Source organism: Trichechus manatus, unplaced genomic scaffold (assembly GCF_000243295.1).
Source record: "Trichechus manatus latirostris isolate Lorelei unplaced genomic scaffold, TriManLat1.0 scaffold00333, whole genome shotgun sequence".
NCBI lineage: Eukaryota > Metazoa > Chordata > Mammalia > Sirenia > Trichechidae > Trichechus > Trichechus manatus.
Genome location: NW_004444269.1, coordinates 295,749 through 310,651, shown reverse-complemented (window position 1 = coordinate 310,651; position 14,903 = coordinate 295,749). Strand labels below are relative to the sequence as shown.

At 42.5% G+C, this 14,903-nt stretch overlaps 1 protein-coding gene across 1 annotated transcript; it reads right to left on the bottom strand.

The window, feature by feature from the left end:
• Positions 1 to 813: 813 nt before the first annotated feature.
• On the bottom strand, positions 814 to 14,232 carry CD5L (CD5 molecule like). The gene is made up of 6 exons (XM_023725599.1): positions 14,091 to 14,232; positions 11,809 to 11,835; positions 8,120 to 8,440; positions 6,682 to 6,993; positions 2,499 to 2,819; positions 814 to 1,764 (listed from the first exon to the last, which is right to left on the bottom strand). The coding sequence occupies exons 1-6, from the start codon at positions 14,116 to 14,118 to the stop codon at positions 1,757 to 1,759; spliced, it is 1,017 nt and encodes a 338-aa protein (XP_023581367.1). The 5' UTR covers positions 14,119 to 14,232; the 3' UTR covers positions 814 to 1,756.
• Between the last annotated feature and the right edge of the window lie 671 nt (positions 14,233 to 14,903).

Sequence of the window (14,903 nt, the reverse complement as noted above, 5' to 3'; positions counted from 1 at the left end):
CAAGTCTTTGTCACCAAATGGTATCGGTTCTATGCACTTTCTTGTAGACTCCTTTTTCAGAGGACCTCACTAGTCCATCATTACAGCTTTACAATGTCAGAAATTGTTTCTCTGTTTAGTGTTTTTGGATCCCCTGCTAAAACCTAGTGTTGAAAGAATGATTACATTAGGACTAAAGACTATGGACTCTAGGACTAAGGAGTGAGTACCTTAGGAAACACTAGCCTCCTGATCCCCAGCAAATGGTAAGTCCTGCCCTCACTGTTACTATCTGGTTTCACTGCACGTCTTCTCACTAGTGACCTGGACTTTACAGCTGTACTGTTCTGAACAAATTAACCAGAGTCAGGGTCCAGAGACCAGTGCGGGTTTGGGTTAGAAACATAAAGTTATTGGTTAGAAGAAAAGCAAAAAATATATATATATATACGTATATATATATATATACGTATATATATATATGTATAAGGTTAGAAAGGCATGACATAAGAGTTGGATTATTAGACATATGTCGATCTGAACAACAGGAGATGCAGAATTGAACTTCAGATTCACAGGCTGGAGCAGGAAATAGACAGGGAGAGAGCTCCACGCCCAGAGGAGAGAGCTATATCACGCTTATGGTTGTATCTGCTGGTGAGTTCTCTTCTACTCAATCCTGCCTAAAAGGCCATTGCTGAGAAGCTGCCACACCTGCTTCCTCCTGGGCAAAAAGAGCATATCACACAGACAGGCAGCTACGGAGATTGTGATCTAATTTATTAGACAGTGTAAATGTAGGCATGTTATAAGTACTACGCTTCACCTCAGAGTCTAAGATTGTCTATTTTTACAATCAAGTCTTGATTGTCATTTTAGTATCATGATGTTATGCCTCAGATCAGCAGATACCAAAGCCTCGGTTGATAAAATGAAAATTATATTTTCTGATTGACATGATACACAACTCTGGACATCCCAACCTCCTTCTGCCTTTTTCTTGCCCTTCTCCCAGTGGTAGCTCTGTATCCAATATATTTTTCCTTAGATAAAATTAATGCATTTGTAAGATTCTTCTTGTTAAAGGCCAACCATGTTGGCAGCTAGTATAGGGATGGACAAAAAAGGTATTTTTCAGGGCATCAGAGTATCCAATATCTTTTTCCAAGTGTCATGAAAAAGATCAGGTCTTGGATTAGAGGACTCTGCCCCTAAAAAAATGTTCTACTCTCACCAAGGAATAAGATAGTAGGGAAGTATTATTAATTGTGATCACCCAAGACTTGATAAAAGAGTATATGATGATTCTAAGATTTCCCCCAACTTCTGTGAAATTGTCCGCCAACATTTCCTTTCAAATGTTCTTATTGTTTTATTCCTTTTATCTTGTTTACACACATAGATCTTGCCTTAGTAATGGCTTGCACATCTGGTCAAAATGATAGGCCTGGGAGTCCCAGGCAGGTTGGGAAGAGGCAGGAAAGGCTAAAAAACCAATGCCAAGGGGTCAGTGGTGAGGATAGGACAACTGGAAGCTCATCTTCCACTGCAAGAAGTTTCCATTTCTTCTCTCATAATTCATATCACCAGGCAAGGATAGAGGTGCTTGGCTCAGAGAACAAGGTTAAGCACAGTGTTCAGACTACTGCTTAGGGGATGAGGGATGGCGGCTAAAGTCTGCAGGCCCAGCATGAGCAGTGGAATAATCTGGGCCCATGAGACAAGTAGGGTCATTCTGGGGCCAGTGGGAGCCAGATGAAGCATCGAGAAGGCCAGGCTACTGCCCTGTAAAGAGAAGAAGAATATACAGTAAGGGTGGCAACAGGTCATGAAGGCATTGTTTCACTCAAGCTCAAAAAGGCTAAGAAAAAAGATGAGACCTTCCTAGGGCCTAAGACACACACTGATGTGGGGCCAAGTCACAATCTGGTACAGTATCCCAGGGATTTACCCAACCAGCTCCCATGTGAGTCACAGACAATATTCACATATATTAACACGTTTTATCCTCCACAATCATAAAACTTGCTGAGATAAATGGGGCAAGCATTTCCCTATTTTACACATGAAAACACCAGATTCAGAGCAGTTAAATGACTATCTAAAATCACATAGCTTCAAAGTAGTTGAGCAGGGCTCAAACCCTAGTCTTGTGTCACCAAATCCTTCATTTTCTGGGCACTAAGCTGCTCCTCACATTCCTTGGTCAACTATCAGGTCTTCCTTCATCCCAGAGCCAAGTAGCTCTGTACAGTCAGCTCTCATCCTGATTATAAAACTGATCTTCTGACCAGTGAGTCTCCTGAGTCAGCCACCCAAGGGCTGCATTTGTATTTCCTAGGCCAGGTTGGGTCAGGGATTCTTCTTCCACTTCCCCAAAGAGGTCTACAGTTCAGGGCTGGTAATTCAGGCTCTCTGTTAAAATTTTCTCATGGATGTGTCCAAAGAGTCCCCACTCCCACTCCTGCTCTGCACTCCCCACCAGGCCAGTCTTCATGGACTCCAGCTGCAGGAATTACCTGAGCAGATCACAGCCACATCTTCCTTGTGGGTGCAGTCATGATACCCCCAGAACCTGTGCCGGCACTTCTCCAGAGACTGCTCACTCCCTGAGCAACGGACGTCATCTAGCCAGATGCGGCCAACCCCCAGGCCAAAGTCTTTCTGGAGTCTGTGGCGCAGAGGGTGGGGATCCCCACAGCCCAGTTCCTTGCATACCACCTGTTCTTCCTTTTCTCCCCAACCATCATCACAGACAGAGCCCCATACACCTTTGTGCAGCACCACCAGTCGCCCAAGGCAGGGGCTGTCTCCTCCCTCCAACTTCAGTTCAAAGGGATCTGTGGGGTGGAAGAGGAAGTCAAGGGTTGGAGAGAGTCAGAGAAAGGAAAAAAAATCATCTACATCCTCACTCAGACACATCATTACATGTGAAACTCTCCACATATGTTTCTGTGGTTAAGCCCCTCCTCTAGGTCTCCATCAGGTTCCAACCCATGTGGCCCAGGTCCCTTTCCTTAATAAGTATCTTTTCAGTCCTCCATCTATTTTATAAATATAACATGTGTAGATGATTTTCTAGTAGGTTTTAAAAATCGAAGAACTTCACAGGTACATGAAATTATTTGACTGATCCATATTTAATGTCTTTTCTAACAACTCTTCTGAAAGCGCAAGAAAGAGTTAAAGCAGAGGCAACACAGACTGACTGATTCAGCCTGTCTATTCCTCTGAACCCAGCTCTGCCCAGGTGAAGATGTGGAATATCTACCATCACAGTTTCAGTTCTTCCAGCCTGAGCCAATGGAGCCAAAACTGGCTACATAATGAATGGGAGTCCCATCCCCATCAGCGAGTAGAGTTTAAAAACAGTTGACTGCTAAAATTCTGGTGTCCATAGTCTCTTGATGCGGCTCCTGGAATACATGAACATCCTCCCAGAAACAGCCTGTTTATCCCCATCAAGGGCAGTATATATTCAGACCATCTGCCTGGGGTTTTGCTCATGTTCTAGGTTTATATTCTTGTCTTTGATGAGCCCGTGCTCCTCATCTCTTCGTAGGGGATGGATTCTGTTTCCCAGAACCTATGATGCTAACCAAGGACTGCAATCAACCAGGGGGGGCATCTCTGAGGCATGGCTCTACCACTGTCTTTATAATAGGTATCAATATTGTTCAGAGACTCCTGATGCCATGGCCATACCCTCTATTGATGTTGAGGTCAGCCTGGTCAGTCACAATTTACCTCTGTTTTCCTGAACCTGAAGTTGGATTGCTGCCAGCCCCTTGGAAAAGGAGAGGCAGCAGTAAGGCAGGATTAAATTCTCAACTCCATGTTCATCCCCTCTAGCCAGTAACAGGTTGCCATTGAGTCTATTCTGACTCATGACAACCTCATGTGTGTCAGACCAGAACTGTGTATCATAGAATTTTCAATGACCGATTTTTGAGAAGTAGATGACCAGGCCTTTCTTTCAAGGTGCTTCTGGTGGGACTTGAACTGCCAAACTTCCGGTTATCAGCGGAGCGCATTAACCATTTGCAGCATCTAGGGACTCTCCATCCTCCCTAATGCTGCCTATTTTCTCTCTCTCCAGAAGCTTAATGTTAAGATCCCAGTATGTTTGCCCTTACTCAAGCCAAAATATTAGTCAATACTATGGCTGAATTCTTAGATGCCCCTCTGGTTCTGACTCCATTGCTTCCTCTATTTCATCTAACACTTTGGCAGTCAATTCTTTAGATATCTAAGACTTTGTGCAATATTTTTTTGTTTTGAGAAAAGACCTAATCAAAATAGAAATTTAAGGTCGGCTCTTAGTTAAAGAATTAATTCTGGGTGGCTTCATGATTTGGTAGAGCTCCAAACAGATACTCTAAGCCACCAGAAATTTCGAAAGAAATTTAAATCAGATTTTTAAATATGTTTTTATTGTAGATTGCTAGCCCCTGTCTGTTTAGTATCCCTTGAGAAGGACATCATGCTTGGTAAAGTAAAGGGTCGTTGAAAAAGAGGAGGACGCTTAAAGAGAGGGATTGACACAGCAGCTGCAACAATGGGCTGTAACACAGCAATGACTGTGAGGATGGTGCAGGACCAGGAAACATTTTGTTCTATTGTACATAGGGTTGCTGTGAGTTGGAACTGACTCAATGGCACCTAACAACAATCTGTTTGGCTAAAAAGCGCACATCAAAATTCCATTATAAATGAAGTAGAGAACAGAAAAACAATAGAAAGAATCAGTAAGACCAGAAGTTGGTTCTTTGAAAGGATCAACAAAATTGACAAACAATTGGCCCAACTGACTAAAGAAAAGCAGGAGAGGAAGAAAATAACATGAATAAGAAATGATATGGGTGACAATACAACAGAACCAACTGAAATAAAAAAGATCATAACCGAAAACCATGAAAAATTGTACTTCAACCAATTTGAAAACCTAGAGGAAATGGACAAATTTCTAGAAACACACTACCTACCTAAACTTAAAAAAAAAAAAAAAAAACTGACGTAGAAAAACTGAACAGACCCATAACTAAAGAAGAGATTGAAGAGATTAAAAAAAAACAACAAAAAAAACTCACAACATGTAAAAGCCCTGGCCCGAGCGGCTTCACTGGAGAATTCTACCAAACATTCTGAGAAGCGCTCACACCAATACTACTCAAACTATTTCGGAGTATAGAAAAGGAAGGAATATTCCTGAATTCATTCTATGAAGCCGGCATAACCCTGATATCAAAGCCGGGCAAAGAAACCCCAAAAAAGAAAATTACAAAATATCCCTCATGAAAACAGATGCAAAAATTATCAACAGAATTCTAGCCTTCGAGCCTAGGAACTTTATCCCACAACATGTTTGGTTATGTCTAAGAAGTAGCCCTGACTGTGGCCCTTGCGTGCTCTGTTTTCTATATTAACACGTAAGCAGCCTGGAAGCAGCAGTCAAGAAATCAAATGACGTATTGCGTTGGGCAAACCTGCTGCAAAAGGCCTCCTTAAGTGTTGAAAAACAAAGATGTCACTTTGAGGACTAAGGTGGGCCTGACCCAAGCCATAGTATTTTCAATCGCCTCATATGCATGAGAAAGCTGGACATTGAATAAGGAAGACCAAAGAAGAATTGATGCCTCTGAATTATGGTGTTGGCAAACGACATTGAATGTACCATGGACTGCCAGAGTAACAAACAAATCTGTCTTGGAAGAAGTAGGACCAGAATGCTCCTTAGAAGCAAGGATGGCGAGACGTCGTCTCACATACTTTGGACATGTTATCAGGAGGGACCAGTCTCTAGAGAAGGACATCATGCTTAGTAAAGGAGAAGGTCAGCAAAAAAGAGGAAGACCCTCAAGGAGATGGATTGACATAGCGGCTGCAACAATGGACTTAAGCATAACGATCGTGAAGATAGTGAAGAACAGGGCAGTGTTTTGTTCTGTCGTACATAGAGTTGCTATGAGTTGGAACCAACTCTACTGATTCGATGGCACCTAACAACAACATCAAATGGAAAACTAATTTGCTCTGTAAACTTTCACCTACTGCACAGTATAAATTTTTTTAATCGCTTTGTATAAGCTACAGCAGATATTTTGATGGTCACTGTCCATCTCCCAGTGAAGTTTGTGCTCACCCATCAGCAAGAGGCAGAATCTAGAAGAACTAGGTTTTTTTTACCCACTGAAGCCATTGTTGTAATGGGATCATTTATGGAAAAAAAAAGATACATTTCAGTTTTTAGATACACCGTTTGGGAGCAAAGTGCAGAGGAGGCAATTATCAATTCAAAAGCTTGTTGAGTGGAAGAAAGAAGCCAGGCCAGTATGAAATAAATGAGCTACAGAGAATTGAGGAATAAGGCTCAGAATGCTTATACAGAATTTAATATAATAATATGTCATATTAATATAGGGATTAATATTGTTTAATATATTAATAGGGTCACCATGAGTCACTATAGTGACTATGAGTTGGAATCAACGGCAACAGGTTTAGTTTTTGTTTCTTTGTTTAAATCATTTTTATATACAAAGGCGTGTATTATTAGCCCATTTTATAGACCCAAACATTGAGGATAAGCACAATTAAGTAACTTTACCATGTGTATTTACAACTCTCTGTAAATAATGAATGAATAAAATTCCACTTAATAAGTTCATGAATAAACTTAGCCTCTGAACTTGTGGGCATTACCTTCACACTGGACCCAAGTGTCTTCGTCATGGGTGCAGTTGTTCTCCCCCCAGTTCCTGAAAGAGCAATCCTGAATGGTCATTTCTGTTCCTGAGCATGACACCTGGCTCAGCCAGATGGGTCCTTGGCCCTGGGTAGCGTCATCACAGTGTCCTCGGGTCAGTATGGCCCGCCCACATCCCAGCTGCCGGCATACCACCTTGGCGGCCTGGAGGTTCCAGCCTGCTTTGCACACGGTGCCCCACTGGTCCTGATGTTTCACCTCTACTCGTCCTGTGCAGCGTCCAGGGCCATCAGCTAGCTGCACAGTGTCTGGGATTGGGAAAGAGAAAGAGAAAGTGTCTGTTCCCTGCAAGAACACAGTCTTGTTGGGAAAAGGGAGTCAATGTACACATCTCTATGCTCTTGGTGTTTAGTACAGTGTATACTGGAGTGCTTAGCACCTAATAACTGCTTACAGATGCTTACTGAATGAATAGATGAATGAATCAATCAGTCAGTTCTGAGCTGAACCATTACTCATTTCTAAGGCATTTTCATCTTTTCAAATTATTTTCACATTCAACTTCTCATTTGCTCTTCACAAAAGATAGGTAGAAATACTGTGTAGACTAAAGAAATAAAATAAAAAACAAAGAGCAACATCACATACAGAGAAGTAAAGTGATGTGCCCAAGTCTAAAGCCTTTTGCTGTCAGTGTTGGCACCATCACCCAACTATCCCTGATTAGTGCTCCCAATCGTCAATATTTCTAAAAAATAGGAAAGAAGCCTCAGCATCAGGTCACAAAGATTCAGTGACTGATTCCCTGGTAACAAACTCATGGGGAGACAAAGAAAGAGAAGACATGGCCTAGACTTTTAGCCGAATGAAGTCTAATGGGGAAAAGTATTATACACAAAGAGGAGAGAAATTATTTATACATAGAAAGCAAAATATATACAGGAGAGTAAAGGAATAAGGAAAAATATGTGAGAGAGTGTTGGTTTCCTGTGAGTACCTCCTGCCTACTTGACTAGCTGGTGGACTCCTTGAGAGTTGAAACTGTAGAATAAGCATACATTACACTTTGTGAGCTCATTTCTTCCTCCATAACTCCACCTTCAGCTCCAGATACATGGTACACTATTCAGTATATACTTAGTGATTGCAGGAGACTCTGTGCATGTGCGTTTGTGTGTGTATTTAGAAGAGAAACAGGTCCTCATATATACTGTGACTTAGAGGAAAGCATCAGCTCAAGCAAGTAGGAGTAACAGTTCTACGTGAGGATAATGTTTATCTCTAGGTCTGAGAAAGTGTGAGATATGAAGGACAAGGGACCAATTAGCCATTGCAGCCCATGTGAAAGTCCATAGTGGGAAGTAAAGACAACCAAGAGCTGCCTTGTGGGATATGGGCAGCTGACAGATGGTCTTTGAGCCCTGCCATACTCACTCTCACATGATGCTCCTGCAACATGTTGGTGGCTACAACTCCCATCATCAATATCTTCTGTCTCACATTCAGCCAGTGTCTTTTCCCTACCATTGCAATTGAACTGTTGCTTGAAGATGTCTTGGTTCTCTTGTGCCCGTGGCGTCAATCCAGGGAGTGTTCCCTTGGCTTCTCCACAGTCCAGCTCCTGGCACACCACAGAGACATCCTTCAAGTCCCAGCCGTAATCACATACAGTGTACCAATGACCCCTGTGCTTCACCTCCACTTGCCCTTCACAGGAGTGGGGGCCTCTCACCAGTCGCACTGTGTGTGAAGACTCTGCAAGTAGATGTGTTATTAGCTGGAGACCTAGGGGGAGCCTAAAGGGTACTCAGGAGTGTCGTCAGTCAGCTTGGGACAGCTACCACCATTCACAGAGGGCATGAAAAGTTGGAGAAGGGGAAGGAGAAGACAGAGGGAAGGGGAGAGAGAGGACCTGCAGGATCCCATCTCTGAGTTCTGATTCTGCTACACCCTTAATTGTACCCTACCAAGAAACTCCACCTACAGACACCTAGATATGACTGTGTGATTTTCAGTTTGAAGATTAAAGGAAGGATATTGGTTAAAGATGTAGCAGAATTCTCAGAATCTCTGGTGGTCAGAACCAGAAGGGTCTATAGAGACTATAAAGCCCAATCCCACTATTTCACAGGTAAGGAAAACAATCCTCAAAGTAGTGAAGATCCTATGGTCATACTGTAAATTAGTGGAAGCCCTAGGCGAGCATGCAAGTCTAGCAAAGATTACTGTGTGATGTTTCTTGTTCATGACTCTGTCTCTCCCCATAGACGATGTCAGATGGAGGAGGGACTGAGGGTTCTCTGTACAGTTTGGGCTCCTAAACTGAACAAAGGAGCCCTAGTGGTGCAGTGTTAAAGAGCTCAGCTGCTTACCAAAAGGTGGGCGGTTCAAATCCACTGGCCATTTCAAAGGAGAAAGATGTGGCAGATTGCTTCCATAAAAATTACACCCTTGAAAACCCACTGGGGCAATTCTACTCTGTCCTATAGAGTCTCTATGAGTTGGAATTGACTTGATGGCAACAGGTTTTTGTTGTTGTTTTTTGGTTTAAGCTGAACAACCTGTCTCTCTCTTTCCCATTATCTGTGACCCACATCATCCTTGTTACTTCCTGTGACATTTTCCCATGCCCAAGCATCTAGCTCAGAAGAAATACAGAGAGCACCAGGCAAGGGAAGAGTCAGAGCCTCAGAGTCTCAGAGCCCCAATTCCTAGTCTAGGGGGTCACCAAGGGTGGGGTTGGGGTAGGAGAGAGGCTCCATAGAACCTTTACATGAGTTTTGAGGAATCCATGTTTGATTCTGTGTCTTGACTAGAACATAGGGGAGCAAAAGACTAACAGAAACCTCTCCCTTCCATCAAGGCATAGAAGTAGAGTAGGGGACAACAGGGAACAAAATCCCCTCAGGCAACATTCGTTGAGTGTATACGATGTTAGAGGTATTATTTTATGAACTTTGAGAAGAGTAATGAATCATATCAATAACATTGCTGCCCTCAAGGAGCTTATATTTAGTTAGTGGGCTGAGGTAATCCCACCAAGTCTCCTGCAGCCCCAGAGTGATACAGGAGAAGACAGGAATTTTTCACGCTCCAAGGAGTGGGAAAGTTAGCCAGCAGGACATTTAGCTGAGAGAGGTCTGGTACCTAGAGGGATCACGTTTGGGCTAGTGGTCTGTGACCTAATGAGATATGAGCAGCTTAACAGATGCCAACAAGGACCATATGGGATTACCCACCTGCCTATATGGATGGAATATGACCATATTTCCTACTGCCTGCCTTGTCTCAGTGCTGTATAAACTTCCCAGAACCTGGAATCAACCCCAGAAGTGGCTGAATGAGAAAACATTGATCTGGCTGATATTAAACTGCACTGAAAAGCTTATATTTGGTTTGTTCATTTGTTTTTTGTTTCTTTTTATTCCTTTTTCTTTTTCAATACGTAGAATGAAGGCTTGAAATTAAATTTAGTAATAGAAAAACTAAGGAAGTTACCACTTTTACACACCTGTGTTTAAGGTTTATACATTTGCGTACAAATATAGTTCTTGAGGAGTCACCCAGAAATAACTTTTGAGTCAGTATAGTTCATTGTAACTAAGACATGAGTTTACATTGGTGTTATTATTTACTCCAGGAAAGATTAGCTATCAAGGTCACAGGCAGGTTATTATATTTGATTTTGGATAATAAAATTCTAGTTTTAAAATAAACTCCCTTTTAATGAGTTTTCGTTTTCTGTGGAATGGAATACTAGAAGAACCCATGGGAAAGAAGAAATATGTAGTATAAAAAAAAAGAAAAAAGAAAGACAATAAATATAAAAGAAATCCAACTTGAGGGGAGAGAGAAGGGCTGAGTAATGATTTTAAAGCTACAGAAGAGTAGAAGGGGTCATCAGGGAAGCTGTGTCCTAGGCAGTGCTGTTAGCAGCCTTTAGTATCAAAAGACTTTAGAAATGGAGCCACAGTCAGAAGAAAAACATCCTAGGGTATGGGGAGGTTGTAAAGAGAGCAGTTGTCTCCAAATACCAGCACCAAGGAACAGCCCTGGAGGCCAGAATAAAAAGACCAAGTAATCTGAGAGTTGGACTGAGAACCCAACAGCAGTGCTCATTAAGAAATCAACTTGCATCCAGGAGGGTGCAGGAGATTCCACACTCAGCAGAGTTTGTAGCTTCCTCTCTCTAGTAAAGTCTCTAATCTCAAGAGAAAGGATAGACTGCAGGGACAATGTTAAAAAACCGATACTCTACAAACAACCCCCTTGAGTTTGTACCATCATAACCTTACTCTTCCATAGACTCATTCTCTTTGTGCAGCCCAGCCTCTGCTTGGTTGTGCAGTCTGGGCATTGCCCAAAGTCTCTTTGCAGAGGTGGCCAATGCAGGCTGACATCCAGCTGCACTCTGTTGGTCCAGCCATGGGCTGCACAGAGGCAGATGGATTTCTAGTTTAAACAAAGGTTACATTAAGGCTGGTAGGGAGACCTGGATGTATTGGTACCCAGTGGGGCAAAAGGAAGTTCATTTCCCAGACATGGCCACAAGGTAGTGAGGTGCCTGTGTGTGTGTGTGTGTGTGTGTGTGTGTGGTTGTTGTTGTTGTTGTGTTCTGTTTGATCGATTCTGACTCATAGCAACCCTATAGGATGGAGTAGAACTGCCCCTACTTGATCTGAAAGTCATATGCTGCTTGGATGTTGGCCAAACATCTTGGGCCATGGAGGCCAAGTGGACAGGAGACCCCTTGCAGAATAAAACAAAAGCAATCAAGTCAATTCCAACTGATAATAACCCTAGAGTAGAACTGCTCCATAGAGTTTCCTTGGCTATAATCTTTACGGAAGCAGTTCACCAAGCCTTTCTTGCATGTAGACAAGTAGACAAGTGTAAACCATTTGCACCACCCAGGGACTTCTCGTTGCAGGATAAACCATCCTAATTCCTTATAAGTTCTGGAGATAAGAAATCTATCCAGACAAGACTGTGTGAGTGGGGTAGGAAGTCAGAAAGGAAGACTACTGGACCTGTTTTGAATTTCCCCATGGTCCAGGTAGCTTCAAAATTTCCACTTTTCTGAGCTTGAAGGCCTCCCCCTCAGGAATCCCAAAAAATCTTACCTAAGAGGCCAGGTCCAGTGCAAACGGCTGGGGGGAAAAAGAAGGAAGTGAGTGAGGTCATGTAGTCAATTTCTAAGGCTTTGTTGAACACAACTTTCTGGAAGGCCCTTGCCAAACCTTGTGGGACTGTTGGAGTGGTGCATACAGGTCAGCCTTGCTGGGACCTTCTTCTGAGATGGCCAACCTCAAATGATATGTAGACATTGGCTTGAAACTACAGAGACTAATTCTACCACAGCTAACTGACCCCGTCCTTCTCCCTGGGCATATGATGGCAGCTCTGTACCAGGTATGCCTAGATTTGGATTTCTATTCCAGTCAACTATATTGATTGGTTATTACTGTTTGTAGTTAGAGTGTGGTGAAGCAGCCTCTGGATCAACAGGAAAGAGTGCTGGAGGCCACTGGAAAGACGCACTGGTGGGAGAAGGTAAAGATGCAGTGAGGGCAGTGCAGAGAGTAGGGAAAAGTGGTGGGATTGGCCTGTGTTCACTGGCACTGTATTTAGTCCAGGGTTGGTAATTTTTTTTAACAGAAAAAAATTGTAAAAGTAAATATTTTAGGCTTTGCTGACCATATGGTCTCTGTTGCAACTACTCATCTCTGCCTTTGTAGTTTAAAAACAGCCATGGGCAATATGTAAACAAATCGGCATGACTGTATTCCAGTACACCTTGATTTCACCTAATTTTATGTGTTACAAAACACTATTCTTCCTCTGAATTTTTTCAATCATTTTAAAATGGGCTAGTTTGCAGACCCCAGATTTAGACCTGTAGGTCAGAAAACAACCCTACACTCAGTTCCAAATCTCTAGATTTATGCATCCGCACATGTTCGATACATTGGAGTTTCTCCCTGGAGTATCTCCTGGGGTTGGACTCTTCTATCCATAAGGCTCTCTCCTAACATTGTAGAGTCCTGAGCCTTATGACTTCCAAATATTCCCTGAAGGCTAGGTATTTTCAACTGCAGAACTTCCCCCTTATCTTAAAAGATTCTTCTGAAGGAACTTACTATCTTTGGACTTCCAGTCTACAGTTTTTAAGGCAGATCCAATTATTTCAGTAGCTTGTCCTGGAATACTTTCTTTTCTTGGTTTCCAAGGAATTCCTCAATAGCCCTATGCCCTTTCTCTTCCAGATGTGTCCACACCCAGACTCAGTGAGATCTGGTTTGCAGCTGCCTAAAACCCAAAGTTATACTTACATGAACCATTGCATAACACTCTACATGTCTAACAATGAACACAAAACATATTTCCGTACAAAGGAAACTGAATGTGCCAAGTCTGATATGTGTGGTGTGAAATTAATATAGCTAGTAGGTGACTTGAAAGCCCTTCTCTGTAGGGAGGGGGAAAATTGGGGGTGACACAGACCAGCAATGCTTCATGAAGGAGCTGGGACTGAGCTGAGGGGATTCAGTAGTACATTTACAATGTGCAGAACTGGCTATTAGGTGTTGTGAGCTATACTGATGTTTAAGATAAGGCCATCGCCTTACACAGAGCACATACATGCCCAATTATGTTTGTGTGTAAGACAGAAAGAGATAGAGAGACTAGGACTTCATCAAGACAGTGAAAATGGATGAGATTGATTAGAGGAGGGATCTAACAAGCATTGCATTGTTAAATGTCTTAAATTAGTTATCTCATGAAAAGTTTCCAAGCAAACCTGTGAGGAACATAATATTACTTCATTTTATAAATGAGAAAGCGAGGTTTCAGAGAGGTATGGTAACGGATATATTCGGACAGATAAGAAATTAAAGAGCCAAGATTGAAACCCAGGTGTCTTTAGCTCCCAAATCCCCATTTACTCTAGATTACCCTAGACTTTAAAAGCTGGGAGAAATTAGAGAAGCATGATGTGGAAAACTTTTGAAAGGAAACCATGTAATATGATCAATGAAAGGAGTTTGTCTTGCAGCTTATCTTCCTTTCCTTGCTCTACCTGTTTGTCTCCTCATAAATAGTACATTTAGGAAAATTTACGTAAAAAGGGAAATGGAAAAAAAATGTCCATAAATTAGTCATTGCAAATATAAGGGGAATAGATTTTAAAAATCTGGCAATCAAAGTGGATTATAAATTGGGTGTGGATTAAGTGGCTTCCTTTGGGTTTGGAAGAGTTGCTAGATGTGAAGAAAGAAAGAGAGCAGAGAGAAGCTGTCCTTGGAAGATGCGGGATCTGTGCAGGCTAGGTAAGTGGAAGATTCACCTGGTCAAAATCCTAGAAAACTCTCGAGTCTAAGCCAAAAGGAGCAGAGATACTCACCAAGGATCAAGGAGAGTAGCAGAGCCATGTCGTGGGCAGCTGAAGTTAATGAACTGAAATTTAAGGCTAGAAGGAGACCCCAGTGTAGCAATATTCAGCTTTGGCTGCAAATGTGCCTGGAGGGAGACAGCAGCAGCTCCTGTATGCAACAGAAGTGCTCTCAGATGACCAAGTACCAATGGATTCAGAAGGCAGAACTAATAGAGCTGGACTTGCTGAATTCAGCATGTTTCCAGAGGAAGGGAGGTGGCCGGAAATGGCAAAAAGATGCTCAGAGAAACAAAAACAAAACAAAACAAAAAATCTGTCATAACTTGGCTCTGCTATAATCCCAGCTCCAGCCATCTCTGCATTAGTCCCTTCATTATGTAAACAGTGGAGATAGTTCCTACAAGGAAACTCAGATGCCAAGAATGGGGCCATCTCTTAGAAGACCAGGCAATGCTTTGTCTCCAAGTATGGTTTGTGGGGACAGCAGGCAATTTTGATTCCTTCACTTCACAGTAAGCACCTAGAGAATATGGAAGCCAGAGGTCATAGAACAAATGCAGAGTTGCCCTTGGAGGCAGCTATAATGGACCATTATCCAGGATCAAGGTGTCAAGTTCTACGAAGAGGGCTGGATTTGCTCATCGTCTAGTCTCTCGTAGTGTATTAGGCCCACCTTTGGAAACTGAGTGGAAACAGGTCCCTGTGGTGACGGACATCATGATTTCTAATCTCAAGTGGTACTTAGTTCTAAGGAATGATGAGCAGAGATTAGGCAGCAAGACCCTCAGTATTCTCAGGCCCCTCTGCCTTGCTGAATTATCA

Coding starts and splice junctions, on each gene's coding strand:
- CD5L (XM_023725599.1), bottom strand. CDS start 14,118: ATGGCTCTGCTACTCTCCTTGATCCTTG. Junction 6,994..8,119: donor TGCAGGAGCATCATGTGAGA/GTGAGTATGGCA, acceptor TCCCAATCCCAG/ACACTGTGCAGCTAGCTGAT. Junction 2,820..6,681: donor CACTTGGGTCCAGTGTGAAG/GTAATGCCCACA, acceptor TCCACCCCACAG/ATCCCTTTGAACTGAAGTTG.